General features: G+C 39.8%; 2 protein-coding genes across 3 annotated transcripts in view; one reads left to right on the forward strand and one right to left on the reverse strand.

Moving 5' to 3' along the window:
* Positions 1 to 1946: 1946 nt before the first annotated feature.
* Positions 1947 to 5506, reverse strand: LOC309712289 (uncharacterized protein). Its single transcript, XM_082542978.1, has 6 exons — positions 5355 to 5506; positions 4908 to 4982; positions 4457 to 4538; positions 3947 to 4058; positions 3761 to 3843; positions 1947 to 2025 (listed from the first exon to the last, which is right to left on the reverse strand). The coding sequence occupies exons 1-5, from the start codon at positions 5377 to 5379 to the stop codon at positions 3772 to 3774; spliced, it is 366 nt and encodes a 121-aa protein (XP_082399104.1). The 5' UTR covers positions 5380 to 5506; the 3' UTR covers positions 1947 to 2025; positions 3761 to 3771.
* An 856-nt stretch (positions 5507 to 6362) lies between these two features.
* Positions 6363 to 17897, forward strand: part of pax2b (paired box 2b) — a 29763-nt gene continuing 18228 nt past the window's right edge. For both annotated transcript variants that reach the window (XM_082542977.1, XM_082542976.1), the window contains exons 1-5: positions 6363 to 6929; positions 8499 to 8664; positions 9143 to 9340; positions 12167 to 12246; positions 12338 to 12457. In XM_082542977.1, coding sequence (XP_082399103.1) covers positions 6887 to 6929; positions 8499 to 8664; positions 9143 to 9340; positions 12167 to 12246; positions 12338 to 12457 — 607 coding nt within the window. In that variant the 5' untranslated portion in view covers positions 6363 to 6886. The remainder of the gene's footprint in view (positions 6930 to 8498; positions 8665 to 9142; positions 9341 to 12166; positions 12247 to 12337; positions 12458 to 17897) is intronic.

The raw sequence follows: 17897 nt of genomic DNA on the forward strand, positions 1-17897 counted from the left end.
ACAACATTTTGTGCATGATTACATTACAAAAAGATTTTAAAATCAGACCCCTAAATGATAACTACAGGACACAACATCATTGCTGCACTCTTTTGTCCCCTAAACACAGTTGTGTGCTTGATCATGTTGGACCAGCAGACAATAAAATCTCTTCGGTGCCTGAGGACAAGCGTCAACATCTCCCAGATTCTCATCTAAATTCACACAGGCCTCCATCACTGAAGATTTAGCCAAATGGCTGTGAAGAGGAGGAATGCCCGAACCATTACAAGCCAAACTACTGGCTTTTTATTACCGCTAAACAATCTTCCTCAGAGCCGTCCTTTAGCGTACCTCTGAGCTCAGAGCCGGTGAGAAAGTATGTGGGAGGAGGCCATTCAGTCACATTATGGCTTTCCATAGATCAAGGTCACAATTTTCATGATCATTACACCACTGAAGGTGACAGGAAGCATTTACAGAAGTGATCAGGAGCTTATGTGGGAGCTGCTCATCCGTAGATTTCTGGGGAGAGGAATATATGTGTATACACAGCTTCTCCTGCACCCACAGACACACAAACTAATCAGCAAGTCACACGGGCGCAGCTATCATTGCTCATATAATCATGATTATTACGCTGAAGATAACTAGCGAGGACAAAGACAGAGAAGGAACAGAAACAACAAGACAATGTGTGAAAAATTAAGAAAATCAAATTGTCTGAGCTGGACAAAAAATACAACCTTTTGAGTTTTAAGTCTGCCACCAGGAGGTGACTGCTATATTATGCATTCACATGCCATAGGCTAACACATGTCAGCGGCCCACTGGACAGAAGCTCTGTTTCCCATATTGCTGACATGTGATTGGAAGCTGTTGGCTGTCTGGATGGGACAGAGGCAGCTGGCGGGACACCTCCGAGCCGCCTCGGGCTGATCTCTGTTGTACACACACACACACACACACACACACACACACACACACACACACACACACACACACACACAGAGGAAAAGAGAGAGGAAAAGATAGAGAGAGACGAGCTCCTGCTTCTCCCATAGTGATGAACCCTGGGCCTTATGGGAGGCTGGCTAATGTGTGCTGCCTTTATCCACTGAAAGACATGCTTGTGTGCAGCTCTGATAGTCACTGTTAGTGGTGGTTGATGATGATGAGGATACTTTTATTTTCATTCATGTAAAATGATAAAAGAGAATGCTTGGGAAATGATCATAGCTGGACATTAGTGGCAATTAACTTTTATTGAACAAACAGTAAAGATACATATGATTTCCTTTACAGTTATCCAGAACACTCCTGACTTTCATTCCTGATGCCCTTACCAGCTTTGCTGCAAAGCCTCGCCAGTCTTTGTGAAGTTAAAACCAGAGGGGCACACATTTAACTATTCATGTGGAAAGTTTGATGGGGAAGAGGAAGGATTTAGCCCTTGTTCCCAGTGCAATAAATGCAACATGGAGAATACTTTTGAAAATGACAAGATACAGTCCTATTTTTAATCCGACACTGCAGGGCATATTTAACAGTAACTTCCAAATCTGCATAATGAATGAAGAGCCAGTTCTTTATCTTTATTCCCCAATTTAGGGTCTCAAAGAATGATAGCTATAACATATAACCCTGCTAAACAATAATAATAATAGTAATAATAATAATAATAATAATAATAATAATAATAATAATAATAATAATAATAATAATAATAATGCAATTTTTTTCTTTCATGTTTAAATGCAAATGAGATGTTAATTTTTCTTAATGATTTGCTCTACCTGAGGCATGGAAAAGCTCAGAAACTCGACTGTCTGACTGCCTTTGTGCTCAGGCTATGAAAAGTAATTTAACAAAGTATTTTCTAATCAAAGTAATGTAACCTGATCTCACTTGCATTTGGATCTTTAATACAATACAAAATGACTGGAACCACTCATTATGTGTGTGTGTGTGTGTGTGTGCGTTGAGGGGGTGGAGGGCTGCTGTTGAGGACTAATGACGGGACAGATCATCAGATGAACAGCCAACCTGAAAACACAGCAGACATGGAAAGGCTTTAATTGCAGTTAACAACAAAACGGATGAAGGTAACAGTTTTTTGTTTTTACGCTGTTTTGTTTTCTTTGTTTTGTTTTTTAAGGTCGCTGTAAGGACATTTACAGTTACAGTACGGATCCTCAGAGCAGATAAAGTTCTTCCTGTGTGGGTTTTATCTTCTGAAATATGACCCTGGCAGCTGTAAACTATGGCATTGACTTTTACGCCTATTCTTAATTTTTCATGATTTGCCATCAAAGACAGTAAGCGGTTAAATTGGCTGAAGTGAACTGACGCACTCACTCTAAGTGCGCACACAAAGCAACAACTAAAATCTGATGTGTGGGGCCTACAGAGTGGCGTCAAAATGTCGATCAAAGGCTGACAGATTATTCTTTAACAAATGTTAATGACAAAAATGTGCAATGGCTTAATTTACTTACCTGTAAATCTATTCAGAAGACGCTCAGATATCAAGTTCAACCTTATTCCTAAGTGGATAAACGATATTATTAAAGAGTAATTGATTCCAGTTAAGTGTGAATGGACTAAATTGCTGACATCCGTAAAAATCGAGGTAAAAGCCTCTTTAGATTGCTTAATTATTACTGTTTATTCTTATTGTTATGTGCAGTGTGGATTTAATATCTGCAAAGTTACATATTGCAAAAGGTTCGTTTTTTAACTTGCACTTACTATATTAACATGTTAAATATATTTTTAAAACTGATCGGTTGCATTAACAAGAGCTTAAGAACTGATTGTTTAGATTAGAATTATTTAATTATTGATATACTATAACATCACGTGAGCACCATGGGAGCTATTATAATGCCACTGTCATAAAATAAAACATTAAAAAAAATAAAACTATTTTTTTTTCGATAAGAGACAGAGAGGACCGGACGTGTGTTTCCATGTCTGTGTTGTTATTCAATGAGGCCACACTCTGAGCTTATAATGACTTTATAACTCTGAAATATTAATCTGCTGCATCTTTGAGGGAACAGACTCTCAGCTGACAGCGCCAGAAACAATGTAGGATGCTCTTCAGCAGAGCAAATGCATAAATATATTGAAATAAAATCAGAGAAACGAAACAGAGATCGCGTTTTAATTTTACGTTTCAACTAGGGGATCAATGGAAAACAGTTGTAATGATCCAATTAATTATGGGCAAAATTAAAAGCAAGTGCAAAATCAATCTTTCACGGTGTAGAAGATGGAATCAAATTGATGCGCCATCTGTTCACAGGATTTGTAGCCCAGAGTATGGTAGCCTGGTTGCAGGAGCACAGGGCAGAGTGACGAAATCTAATATACAGTACGGTGTGGAGAGCTATTTTGTAAGTTTTACTGTATTATATGTAAGTGGGAGACCGTGGAGAGGCTGACCTGAACTTCTCAGATCCCCTGCTTATAAAACAACGACATTACGTCTTTGTACATATTTAAGAGTGGGTTGGTTTTTTTTGTTTTTTTTGTTTTTTGGGGTTTTTTTTGTGAAACCTATATCAAAATAACAAGGCTGTTATTACTATTACTATTTTTATTCAATCGTACAGAGCATCTTTTCCAAATAAAAATGTGGACATTAATATTAGGTTTACACGATGTGCAAAAAGAGCCTAAATGAGCCTCCATTCTGCAGCAAATTCATCTAAATCAACTTAAATCTGATGACGAACCCCTCCCTTAAATCTAAAAGGATTAATATTCAACTTACAACGAGTGGTGTCAGCTCCCCTCTGCAGGGAAACTCAGATCGATTGGTGACGTTGGAATAACGCGAGGGAGCCAGCCAGCAGCCTGCACAGGAAGAAAAAAGGGGGGAAAACTGATATGACACCTCTACAGAAATAAAACTTCTTAACCACCACTCAGACGCCTCGATCATCCTCCCCACAGTTGCCTGAAAGTGTGAGTTGATGTTCGGCGGGTGGAGCTGCTGGACCGTCGGTGCTCCTTCTTCCCTCTCCACCTCCTTCTCCTCCTCCTCCTCCATGCCACCTTTCCTCTCTCCTCTGCACAGGCCATTAGGAAGCGGGGCAAAAGATAAATTGCTCTCTGTCAATACATTACACCTCTCCTAATGGGTGCACACAGGCTCCAAAAACATTTTCCAAACTCTTGACAAGCAGTCGCATCGTCTTAAATGCCGCTGCTGCATGTCAGAGCGGAGACGAGACAGTGATTTAATTTCTTGAAACTTTAATTTATTTTATTTTTTAAACAACTCGTTTCAGGTTTCTGGTTTTGGTGCTCACTTGATGAAAAGTACCAGGGATTAATTATAACAAGTAAAACTTTGGGGGGGGGGGGGGGGGGGGGGGGGGAGATATGTGTAAATATGTGTATTTATATATGTCAGTTCTCCTTTTTGATATATATATATATATATATATATATATAAATTTTTTACCCTGAATGACTTTTTATGAGCTCTCTGATCCCAGGCTGTAACTGCTGAATGGAGCGGTCCCCTCCTCCAAAAAGTAGCACACCTGCGGTCCAAATAGGAGCCAAACAAAGTAAACAGACAAACACACTGATATCATTTGCTCTAAATTATTAATAATAATTTCACCTCCTGCCTAATTCTTGTATGGGGAGGATCAACTGTGGGGTGCAAAAGGCCACGAGAGAGAGTGAGAGAAGGTGAGTAGAAAACTGAGGGAGGGGGATGACGATGGTGATGGTGGCGGTGGTGTTAGTGATGGTGGGGGTCTTATAGGAGGGGGGAGAGAGAGAAAAAAAGAATGTAGCTTTAAGGGAAATGTGCAGCCGGGTGTGAAATTACAGCCTATAGTGCTACATATTGTACCAGAAGCTCTCTCCAAAAACAGTAACAAAAAGAGAAATCATCCTCTAACCTGACCAGGAGGCAGAGCGCGAGATGTGGCCGTCTGCCCCCCCAGTACGACCCCGCCCATCAGCGACCAGCGACCCTGGAGATACATATGTATATGTATAATATATATATGAATTGTGCTCAAAAATGCGTTATTATTATTATTATTATTATTATTATTATTATTATTATTATTATTATTATTATTGCTTTAGGTGCATAGAAATACTAGACTTTTATTTTGGTAATTATATTCTCTTTTATATGTGAAAAAAATCTAAGTGTTATTTTTTTGGTCTTTGTTAATAATTAATGTTCGTATTGTATTTAGAGCCTTATAAAATAATGTGTGTATATATATATATATATATATATATATATATATATATATATATATATATATATATATATATATTGACATATTCTAACTGTGTAAAACAGGATGCTAGTAAGATTAAATAAAACGCACCTTCTTCACTTGTCTTCATCATCATTGTTGAAGTCCAAGATTCTCCAGTTTCGGATGGCGAAGTTATCAGTTAATAATTAATAACTTTGCAACCCTTTGCAGGAGTCTACAGGTCTACAACTGACAGATATTTTACTCGAATACTGTTTTTCACTCCTCAGGTTGCAAGCACTCAAGTGCACCCCAAGTTTAACTTTTTTTTTTTTTTTTTTGGACCACTTTGACAGCCACCTTTAAATTTGAGAAACTATACAGCGCCATCTACAGAAGCTAGGCGGCACTGCTGCGTGCGTAGCAACTTTCACCTCCAACCATCACCCCGGTTCAGTTTGAACCACCGCAATCATCATCACAATCAGCAGAATGTAGTAAAGTGAATACATGTGCATTTACATAGCCAGTTTCAACATTTCCTACATCGGATTAAAGGGAGAAATAGGATAAAGGCAAAAACAAAATGGGCCTAAAGTGGGCCCAGGGCTGGCGGCAAGATCAATAATATTATAATATTAATATTTTTTTAAAGAAAAGAAAAAAAAAGCTTAATAAATAGGAGAGCTACTTCATAGCTTTGAAGAATGGATGGATGTCCGGTATATTCCCAGAAATACGCTTGTTAGTCCGTTTATTTTAGGGAGGAAAAAAATCAGACGAAAACACACATTTAAAATATATATATATGTATAGCTCTAATTCATTGATTTAAAACTTCCAATATGCGATCATATACTTCACTGCCGTTATAATGTCTAATAAAGTCTGATATTTGTAACTCGGAACTCCTTATTTATCTCCCTCCCCTTCCTGCCGGTGTGACAGACCCAGAGACCTCCTCATTTGGACCCCCGGTTTTTTGCGTTGGCGAATCACAAAGTGTTGGCATCTATTGCCTTTGTCTGACAAGTCATCCATATAAGCAAAAGGGGGGTCTGCAGAGGAGAGGGGGAGGGAGGGAGGGGAGGGTTGCAGCTTTTAGAACCACAGACACAGAGAGAGGCTTCATTTCCAACCCAAAGATCCAGCCTAACGCATCCAGCGCGAAAGAGAAACCCCGACGTGTGTGTGCTTGTGTGTGTGTGCGTACGCGCAGGTTCCCTTCGCCGTTTTGACGTGTGAATCAAAGCCACCAGGACTAAAGGAGATACCGGGCCCTGCACACTGGAACCTGAACGTTTCGTTTCTGTAAAAGAGACCCAGTTTGCTCGCTGGCATGCTGTGAGAATTACCTCTGGTCACTCCAGGCTTTGAAAAAATACCGATAAACTGAGCACAGGTCGTGTTTCTGAAACAATCCTTCGGTCATGCTTTGCACCTGCCAGACCTCCGCTGCAGGACGGGACTGTTAAAGAAAAGAAGGGCAACTTTGAGGGGGAAGAAGTTGCCATTAGATCGGTTGCTGAAGCGGGGGTGGAGGGGCAAACTTAGTCCCTCCATCGAGTAGAATCACCTTTTTTTCTTCTTCACATTTTCATTCTTGATAGGAAGGCGAAACGGCGACTTCAGTTGATTATCTGTCTTTCCTTTGCTATCCAATGGATATTCACTGCAAAGCAGACCCCTTTACAGCGATGCACCGTAAGTAGCACAACCCGAGTTTCTTTGCCACTGCAGCTTTTGCATGCATGCGGATAAAATAATAACGGGAATATATAATATTTCTGCACAGCACAAAGGCGGCTCGCAGCAGCCTGTATAGCAATTTGGGACGTAACCGGCATCTTCGTGCATTTAAAAAGACAAAATTACCATCTGATAAACGGACGAACAGAGCCTCAAAAGGAATCATAAGACTGGCAGTGGAATAAATATTATATTTAATACGAATTTCAGACCTTATATCTTTCGTGTGCGCGAATTTGAACCTCGCGAAATGTTCTGAAATTGTCACAGCCAAGCTGCTCCGCTCACAGCAGCAATGTGCACAAATTCAACTTTTTAACCACTAGTAAACAAAGAACATGCGTTGGCAGGTACTTTGTAATTTACACGTGCATCCCCACGTAGCTTCCCGCGCAGCGCGCGCGTGTGTGTAGGCCTAATAAGTCAGGACACATTACACATCTATTACTCAAATTATCCAGCTAACAACAAGCTCTGTGTGCAGCACTTTGTAGTCAACGCACAGTGTGCTTTACTCGTAATTTGGCGAATGTGTGTGAATTATTGATAATCTCTCCGTTTACTAAAATAATATGTAATATGAGTAATCAAGGCTTGTTCAATTATTTAAATTTGCATGAAGGGAATGAAGGAGCTCGTAACTTAATAGCCAACAGGAGCCGTGAGGTGCTAAGAAAATATCAAGTCTTTGTTTCGACTGTGTGAAACTTTCATGGAGTGTCAAAAATATATTTATATTATTTTTTAAATTCATTTCGGGACATGCATTTCCGTTGTGGAGGAGGCTTACAGGTCCAATTTAAGGAGGAAGATGTCACAATAAGAGAGATTATTTACAATAATATTTAAAATATTAGAAATAAACACATGCATCTTCTAAATAATTTTGTGGTTGAGTAGGTGAGTGTCACATCGATATTTATTTATTTATTGAAAGTATTTTAATTCACGATGTTTGAGATTGATTTTTGTAACTTAATTTGAATAAAATATGTATACATATAAAAAAAATACATCAAGCAACATTCATCAAAATAATAATAAAAATTATTTTAGTCAGTTTTTATTTTGTGAAAATATGTGACCAAATTAAATAAATATTTAATATCTTACATATTGCTTTGCGCTGCTGTCACTATGTCCACTTTTAAATCTCCAGCAGCTGAAACAATCATACAATTTTTGCGATTATTCTGAAAACATATTATTATTTAGTCGCTTTGGTGAAGCTGTTTGAGAAACAAAGAGAAATATGGTATTGTAATTTCATAAAATTAAAATAGAAGCTACATACTTTTTTAATGAAAAAAATATATATTTTAAATTACACCATTAGAGGGTTCTCGATAATAATAAATGCATGTAGGTCAGCCTACTCACTTATATTACACGCGCCTTTGCTCCGTGATTTTTTTCTGCCTGATATAATTTTTTTTAAATACTTACCTGCCTGGACCTTCCTGTCTATTACGACCTTATGTAATGTTACGTCTGTTTGTGGTGTTGCTGTTGTATCCCACGTAGGGCACGGAGGTGTGAACCAGCTCGGCGGGGTGTTTGTGAACGGCAGACCCCTCCCGGACGTGGTGAGACAGCGGATAGTGGAGCTGGCCCACCAGGGCGTCCGGCCCTGCGACATCTCCAGGCAGCTGCGGGTCAGCCACGGCTGCGTCAGCAAGATCCTGGGCAGGTAGGTGAAAACTCTCAGCCCTGCATTCAGCCAGGCAGGTTTTCCTAGCAGGAGAGTAAGTAACGCAGATGTAAAATAATGTGGGAAGAGAGAATTGAACATAGCCTACTAAACTCAGCTCTGCTTTTAATAATCTTGAAATATAAATGAAAACTGCCTTTGAGTAACCGTTATAATTAGCAGTCTGTTAGTTTGGGAGGGGTCAGATGACTTGTTAGTTTAGTGTCCACTAAAAGGATTTGACAACAGAACTATATGTTTGCACAGCGTGCGGTTTCCTGCTAGTAATTATTATTTTATTTTTATTTAAAGGTAACGATTAAAACTGATTGGGGTTTTTTCTTTTTTCTTTTTTAAAGAAGTTAAATGTTTCACACTTTCGTGTTAAACAAAACATAACTGGATTTGCCCACTCTTAAGGTTAACAGTCCGTTTATTGCTCGTATTGATTTAATTATTGCAGGTTTTTGTTTTGCAGATACTATGAGACTGGCAGCATCAAACCAGGGGTAATTGGTGGGTCTAAACCCAAAGTAGCCACGCCAAAGGTTGTGGAAAAAATAGCAGACTACAAGAGACAAAACCCAACCATGTTTGCCTGGGAGATCAGAGACAGACTTCTGGCAGAGGGCGTCTGCGACAATGACACTGTTCCCAGCGTCTCATCCATTAACAGGTAGGGGGAAATGGAAATTATAGAGTGACTTCAAAATAAATACACAATTTGGATTTTTTTTTTTTCCTTTGTGAATGTAGTTTAGGTAAACGACGGGCTGCCGGGTGTAAACACTTTAATGAAGAGGGCCGGCAGGGCGCAAATTGAAAATCATTTATCACTGTATGTCTGGGCTAAACGCGCCACCCACTGCAGAATATTGTTTGACCAACTTCTTGCTGCCCGGCACGCCGAGGCTGCCTGCGGTCTCAGAGGTGCAATTCAATCTTTCAGGCCAAACTCCCTCAACAATCAGCAGTACATCCAGGACTGAGTGAATCTGTCGAGATGAAAACCGATCAATATTCGGTGACCAGATCCCGTGGCGCTATAAAGAAGGCCAATTTTCTTTAGCACATCTAATGTGCTGGAGCTACTGCACAGAGAAAGCAACGCGGGTTTTTCAGCAAGATAATATTTCGGAAAAAAAAAAAAAATATATATATATATATATATATATATATATATATATATATATATATATATATACATACATCTTTTTTTATCACATTTCTTATCACATTTTCAGTTCATTCACAATTGTCCCTATAATTGCTTTCATCTCTTCAAAGTATTTTTTAACAGCATATAGTTATAGCCTGTATTTTGAAAACGGCAGTCACAGCAAGACCCAGGACATCCCCACTATCACCTCACCCTTCCTTACCCTGTCCCCCTCCCACCACCACCACCACCACCAGAGATCCCTGGTGATGAACTTTGGTTAAGAGGCACTGTTCCATAGAGCCAGCATCAGCATTACATTTTAATGAGCTGATGGGAGAGCATGGACAGCTCCACACAAGACATCTTTTAAATAGAGAAAAGGCTGAAGAAAATTCATTTCATGCTTCGTGGCTGCTTAAAAAGCCCCATTTAAGGAGGCTCAGACACATGTATGTGATAAATTCAAAATGTACATTAATATCATTAAAAGAGCCCTATAAAGTTTTTCAATTCCAATTAAAGCTTTCTATTTTGGAAGGAAGCTGTGTGTGTGAGAGGGGGGAGACTTATGTGTCTTTGTTTATGTGGGAAATTAAAATGCGAACACAAAGCGGTGTAATTCTATCAGCCAAATATGAGAGCTACTTTGAATTTCTATTATGGCTTAATGCTGAATATATTTTTCAATAGAACTCATGTAAGAGTTCAGTGTCTTGCTCCAAAAACACATATAAATGAAACTCTATGAGCATTTGCTTTGATTTAGCTACGGCTAAATATTTTAACATAACAATGAAATTTTAACAATGAAAACATTCTCAGTGATTCGGTCAGTTGCAAACTTAGATGCACCAGTTCTTAAAAGTCATTATAATAATAGCTTAATCCATTTCAAGAAATGTTTGTACTTGAAAAAGGGGTTTTCCCAGTTAAGTAGTTATGTAGAAAAAAGAAAAAACAAGGCCATAGCCAGAGTCTTTTCCAGCTGGATGGTTGTGAGTGAGTGGGGCCAGTTGTGGGTTTCTGTGGCAGACAGTTTGACCTCAGGACTTGTGACAAAGGGGATGCTTGATTTAAACACCTCTCCCCTGTGCATGCATTATTAAATGCTACAGAGATAGTGTTGTACTGTTCGTCAGGGCCACCACAACCAACAAGTAACGCTACCTTGGGTGCTGGACATAAAAAAAAGGGTCTTCAATGGCATTCAATATTATTGATTCAGGAGTAAAGCAATTTTAATATCTCTTCAGGGGATTTTCAGCAACAGCCAGGTCATTAATTCATTCTCCCAAATTGCTTATTCAATATCAAGAACATGGATACCAAATAAAGTCTTTGAATTTATGTAGCACACACAAGTCAAGGGGTCGAATAACTGTTATGGGGAGAAGTGAAAAAAATTAAAACATCAATATGCGCTTTCTGCAAAGGCTTGTTGTTAGGTAGCTTTGCCTTCGAGGGGAGTTTTCTTGGTTTTTGTTTTTGTTTTTAATTCGTGACAGTGTGGGATTAATTTTTCTGAGGGCTTCTGGCACCTACATAACATTGATATCGGATGACCAAAATAAAAACCATACTATTTTTGATTCAGAGTTCCAATCTACATAGTCACAAATGAGCGATAAGAACACCATCCAAAAGGCTCTACGGTCCTCACACCGCCTTCTTTTTTTTAGTACTTTTAAATGGCTCTCGTGGCATACGTGATGAATAGTTTTAAAGTTTACAAATTATTGTGACAGCTCCCTCTCTCCCCAGTTGCCATTCAGATTAAAGGAATCTAATGCTGGCGTAAGCTTGTGCAAGGCAATAAGGAACTATTGCTTTCCTGTCACATATAATTTATAGCTTTCTATTTGCATCTGTTTGCCCGTGTGACTAATCCCCAACTTTTTCTCCCCAAGCCCCGATCAATACAACCTCATCCGCACTGGCACATGGGGGCTGGTGGTTCTGCGGAGATGTTTGATCTGGGAGGCAAAGCGGGCTGCTATAGGGCTGTGATCGGCCCAGTGAAACCCCCTTCACAGTGGGGGAGAGAGAGAGAGAGACAGAGAGAGAGAGCGTGCTGATTAGTGTGGGCCAGGTAGAGTCAGTGAAGCTGATCATTGAGGTGAATTGATGTGATTTCATGCTTTGTTTGCAAGATCACTCAGACCAAAAGTGCAATGAAGACTTTTCTTCAGTCTCACCTTTAAGGTAGAACCACTGACCAGATCCCCTCTTGTGTATGAGTTACATTTGATAGCTTATTCACAGTAACTGCTATGACTGATTTCTATGCATAGATAAGTGTCATATATGTGAGGTGACATGTGCTTTTCTGGTGTTGCTCAGGATCATCCGAACAAAAGTCCAGCAGCCTTTCCATCCATCTCCTGATGGGACATCTCTGTCGACACCAGGCCACACAATTGGTAATATTACAGCTCCCATGTGTGCTATAAATATATATATACATGTATATCAAATAGGAGTTGCTGATTTTTTTTCCTGTCTTTTTCTCAGTACCAAGCACAGCCTCTCCACCTGTAACTAGCGCCTCCAACGACCCTGCGGGATCCTATTCCATCAATGGAATTCTGGGTATTCCACGATCCAATGGTGAAAAGAGGAAAAGAGATGAAGGTAAGTGAGATTTTTACTTTTAAGAAAAAATGAACACATAAGATCAGGAGGAAAAAAAAGTCTTTTTAAAAACGAGGTTACAGCTTTGTACTATAAAACCCTCTGTGCTGAACATGCAATTACAGCATTCAAACCTGCTTCAGTTCCAGTAGATGACCCTTATAAAACACCTAAGTCTGAACTCTGTTACACTGCTGTGTCAACCTGCCAAGGAGTCTTTTGATTTGAAGACACGACCTCCGCTGTTGTCTCCTGCAATTAATCTTTATGGAAGTGATTAAAGGGCTTTAGATAATTACATGTCAAGATGATGTAGCCAACCACCCAGGTCAGTCAAGAAAGCGGCTATAGCTCTGTGGAGGGCTTGTGGTTTTTGTTTTGTTTTTTTAGAGCAAAAGTGGCTCTAGTTTTGCAGCTGAAGTCGTAGGTTAGTGGATGTAAGGGGGCCTGAGGCGATACAGATTATTGGTTCTGTAAGCAATAGGCTTCCTTAATGTCACTACATAAGAAGCTGATGAGAATAGCTAAACAGATGCACTCGTGTTACAAGGCGTGTATGGGTATGGAGGGATGATGTCGCTGCTGAAAAGGGGCAGTTATCTCAAACAGGGTGGGGAATGAGTGCCTTATTTCTGCAGTGCTCTGGAATGAGAGCTAATCAGAGCGCGGCAGCAGTTTACATAGCGTCTTCTTTGTTCTGGCGTTTGTTGAGAAGCACAGGGGTTTGCGGGATATTGAGTGGAATTGATGTTTTATGTGCGTGCAGGGAGGGAGGGATGACTAATGACCTGTCAGAGGTAGATTTCCTGGCAAAGATATAAAAACCAGCATGACGTGGACATGGCAAATGACATAATCAAGTCTTTCCCTGTAAGAGATGCAATCGCAGTGGCATAATGCAAACGTCTGGTATTTTCAAGGGTTCATTTTCAGTCGTTCGAGGACCTCTCATATTAGCCAGGGTGTAATGTCTAGTCACTGAATGATAGAATGCACACATTTCTATGCAGATTGCTACTGAAGGGCAAAGAGGTATTAAAGGGCATGGAGAGGAATAAGGTGTGTGTGTGTGTGTGTGTGTATATGTGTGTGTCTGAGAGAGAGAGAGAGAGAGAGAGAGAGAGAGAGAGAGAGAGAGAGAGAGAGAGAGAGAGAGAGAAGGAGAACTGGCCTGTTTTGTGGAGGTCTTCCAGGTGACAGCACCATGTTTCTATGGCTATTCAGTCTCAAATGATTCCCCTGATGTGCTGCCATTTCTGTGATTTAGGTGCTCGTCCAGCATTACATAGAAAGAGACGAAAGCTGCATGTGTGTGCGTGGATGCGTGTGCCTGTGTGCGTGCGTGTTTAAGTCAGAGTAGGGCTCGTACTGACAGAGATGGTGGAGCTTTGGTTCTTATATACTCTCGCAAAAGCCAGCTGGTGCCTACCTGAAACTACAGGGTCATGGATACTTCATCTCTCCAAAACATAAAACCTTGGGCCTTTGGCCACACACAGCTGCAAAAGCAATGTCTTGCCTCAAGCCACAGTTTGTAAGAATAGTATATTACATACGATGCTACCCTGTAGACACAATTGTCCTGTTGCTGTCTTCCCTTAAAGTGCACTTTACCAAACAAAAAGATTTTGCTGCAGGTAGGTTAAACTGTCCATTGCACGAGGGCTCTCGCTACAGTTATGCCATGTTCTCTGCATGATGAGGAATGCAAAGATTTTTGCTTTAGTAATAAATTTGAGCCGCTGAGTAAATGTGATTCACTGTGTGAATAATGTTCTGACATTTGAGCTGCAACTCCAATCCGTCCTCTCTTGTGGTTTAGGAGACCGATATTGCCATGTAGCAATATTTTAGGGGTGTATTTTTGAAAGTAAAGCATTTATGCATGATGTGGACTCCGCTGACATCACATTTAAGCGGTGGTTGTAGCATTTGCATATTCATATTATATACCAATGAAAGCAAAGATGTTCGGAGATGTTAGAAAGATATTGCTGTTATCGGAGCGCTTCATTGTTGTTTTGGGTTCAAAGCAGATTTTCTCTCTGTGTTTCAGCAATGCCTTGTTTGCTGTTCAGACATATCTTCCTTCACTCAGTAGGCAGTAGTGTATACTGGGTTAATGCTGGGATTAAATTTCCTCACAGCACAGTAGCTTGCCTGAGCCCTATTTAACTTGGTAAGCCTCATGATTATTATGGCACAAGCAGTCATTATCAAGGGTTGAAAACATGAACAAAAATGAGACAGAAGGAAAGGAGGGGAAGGGTTAGGGAGGGGAGGCGGTGTGCAACACAAGCCCCGGTGAAATGGATTGGCCGTGTAGCCCAGAGTATTTGTTTTAGGCAGTAGCCGTGGCTCTCTGCCAAGCCGGCAGACAGCTCCTAAGTTTCCAAGTCAGCAGTGCCCTTAAAAAAGGTTCCCCCATTACAGGCGGGATGTAGAGATAATGTAGTGTGACACACGTTATGTACACTGGGTCTCGGCAAGAGGAGCTTCAGGGACACAGGTGTCATAAGAGCCATTAATCTGCTATTGTCACGTGTTATTACAAATTAAAAGTAGCATGTTACACTTGGCAGCCATTGTTGCAGACGGACAGGGTGTGGGAGAGAGAGGGAGGGAGCATGAGCGAGACCCCAGGAGATGGTGTCTTTGGTGACCACGGCTGTCTGCACGTTTTACAAATTGACATATATTAGAATTCGCAATTCTGCAGAGAAAAGCTATTACCTCACAGATTAACATCCAAGTACCCCACCACCCGCCTCACCCCTGCATCCCTGCTCGAAAACCCCCCACTGCTTCTGACACTGTGGGCTTCAGAAAAGACAAAGGAGAAGCTGCTTCTCCCCGAGTGAAGTAAAAACAGTCGAAATATTTGAGCACAAATTTGCTTTCGGTGTTGTTTTTGAGTTTGTTCGGTTTTTTTTTTCATGTTATTAGTGAATGTGTGTAAGAGCTGAATTGACTTAAGCAGACAACTCGGAGGTGTGTTGATAACAGGCCGTGTCCATGAAGTGTGTCCGGTCCTTTAAAGTGATATCATATGTCCTTTCAAAGCAACTCGCCAATTGCACAATCAGACCGGTAGATGATTCTTAATTTCAGCCATTGTGTGTGCTTTTCTTGCTTTTTGTCTGGCTTTCTTTTTTGATTTATGAAAGAAATACCAAGAGAGAAATTTCATGATAAGATGATCATCATATATTTCAAAACCCAACAACAATAGCCAGTGGCAGTCAGAATGGATGTGATTCTGTGCTTCAGTAGCTGTTGAATTAATTATTTCTCATCTCTGAGCGTCATGAGGACTGAACTGAGGCGTGTGGATGGAGATGAGTGATGGAGCGGGCCGCCGTCACACCCTGCTCTGTGTATCAGCATCTGTTTTGGGAGAGAGGAAGAATCAACACAGGAACTGGGAGTGCAGCAAAATGTCAGCACCGAAGTGTAACCTCCGAATTAGATTAATAAAGCCTTTAAAAGCTTGGCAACATCACAACAAATTAATGGTCACCACTAGGTGATATTCGACGTACCCAAATTCTCAGGAGTAATCACATTTTTTTGCAAGTAATCAATCAGGCTATGTTTGGCTAATAAAATTTGAAATAATGCAAAAAAAAATGGGTTTAAAGTTCTCAAATTCTTATTACCAAAATTTAATTTCTGCTGATCTACACAATTTGTTGTTCCTACAGTAACACAGAAAAAACATATTACATCCAGAAGACAGTATTTCATCTATGTTTACATAATCAGAATAATCAATTAGCAAGCCAAAATGAAACTGAGTTCATCCAATTTGATGCAAACGAGTTTTAATTTGATTTCATTTAGCCAAGAATTGAATCAGGCGGGAAATTATACAGGTATATTATTGTGAAATACGTGAATGTGTTGAGGGAACAAACTCGTATGCATGTTGACATGTTATTTAAACACGAAGCAGACCGGGTGGGAGTACAGTTGGGAGGGGGCAAAGCTCATTCGTCTAAGGGAGTCTTTCCTGACCTCAAGGTGCCTCAAACACAAACTTCAAAACTCAATTTTCATTAAACGAAAGACCTTAAGCTTCTATTCTGAAGCCCCTCTCTTCTTCTAAGAAAAGCTGCTATTCATACTCAGTCTACACTTCATTTGCGATAATTGTTATCAAAAATAACAACTGTGACGGAGAAGCCAGTCACTCAGACCGACTTCAGACTCGGAGTTGCATTGGCTTAAGTCTCCTGCTAGGGGTCATGACCTCTGGGTGCCAATCCTGCAGAGAGGAGGCTGCTTCATAAAGCTGGTTATCTGATCTGATGGAGGCTACTCCCTTGTTACCAGAGTGTTAATACAGACCGATGTCAAGATGAATATCTTCAGTGCCAGCGGTGATCAATAAGTGACCACAGAGCGAGACAAGCAACAACAAAGCCACTGTGGTCAGAGATTATTATCACTGCAGCGTAATGGGCAGATTTAGAAATGTCCAGATGATGGTTCGGACTTTCGGAAGAGATTTTGAAGCACTTATGCAAGCTGCTGCATTTTTATTTAACAATATGTATGGCTATATAAGCAAAATGTTAAAGTTAACATTTCTAAATTTAAATATAGTAGATATATAGTGTAGATCAGGCTTGGTCAAATTTAATTGACAGCGGCTTCAGCTCGCTAACACATTAACTCTTTAAACCCCGAACCATGAAATAAGTAGCAGAAAATTCTTCTTTTTTTAAAAAAAAATATATATATATATGCATTTGTGAGTTTAGTTTGTGACAGTTTATTATTTCTTTATTGCTTAAAACTGTATTGTGCAATTTATTAAATTTTTTATGTTGAGGGTGGGATCACACTGATCATGTGGAAGTCTCAAAAACACAAAAAATCACATATTAAATGTGATAAACTGGGCATTAAGAGGTTAAACTAATGAGGCAGAAATCAGTCAAATGTAAATTATTATCAAATTACTAATTTAGATACTATTTTTTTTTTCAATCTTGAGTATGGAAAAAAAGTAAATCTAAATAAAAAACCTCACACTCCAGAGCTTTTCCAGTTAGGCCTTTCTAGGTTTGACTTAAAATAACTACCTTGCTGTGGTTAAGCAACTTTGTCATGGGTTTTAATGATAGCAACAGGGGTAATAAGGTGAGAGAACAATCATAGTCATGGTTTAAAAAACCAGTTTTCACCAGCAACGGGAATGTCTGGTGTTAAAGATGTTTTGTTGGCACTTATAATGACATAATTGTACTCTTTTTTTTATCCTAATGCACAGGAGTCATAATTCACTTAAGAACAATATGTTCTTTTGGGGCTTTGGTGTTTTTTGGGGGGAAACATTCTCCAAACTACTTAAACCTATGCTTGAAGAATCATAATTACATAGCTTCCTGAATGGTCTTAAGAGAGTCGTCTTCTTCACCAAAACACCACCTCT

This window comes from Aulonocara stuartgranti, assembly GCF_965226115.1.
Source record: "Aulonocara stuartgranti genome assembly, chromosome: 8".
In the NCBI taxonomy this organism is placed as follows: Eukaryota; Metazoa; Chordata; class Actinopteri; order Cichliformes; family Cichlidae; genus Aulonocara; species Aulonocara stuartgranti.

Excerpts from the sequence above, each read along its gene's own strand:
- LOC309712289 (XM_082542978.1), bottom strand. The coding sequence starts at position 5,379 with ATGATGATGAAGACAAGTGAAGAAG. Across the intron at positions 4,983-5,354 it reads GATGAAGACAAGTGAAGAAG|GGTCGCTGGTCGCTGATGGG; the intron begins GTGCGTTTTATT and ends ATGTATCTCCAG. Across the intron at positions 4,539-4,907 it reads GCGCTCTGCCTCCTGGTCAG|GTGTGCTACTTTTTGGAGGA; the intron begins GTTAGAGGATGA and ends TTTGGACCGCAG.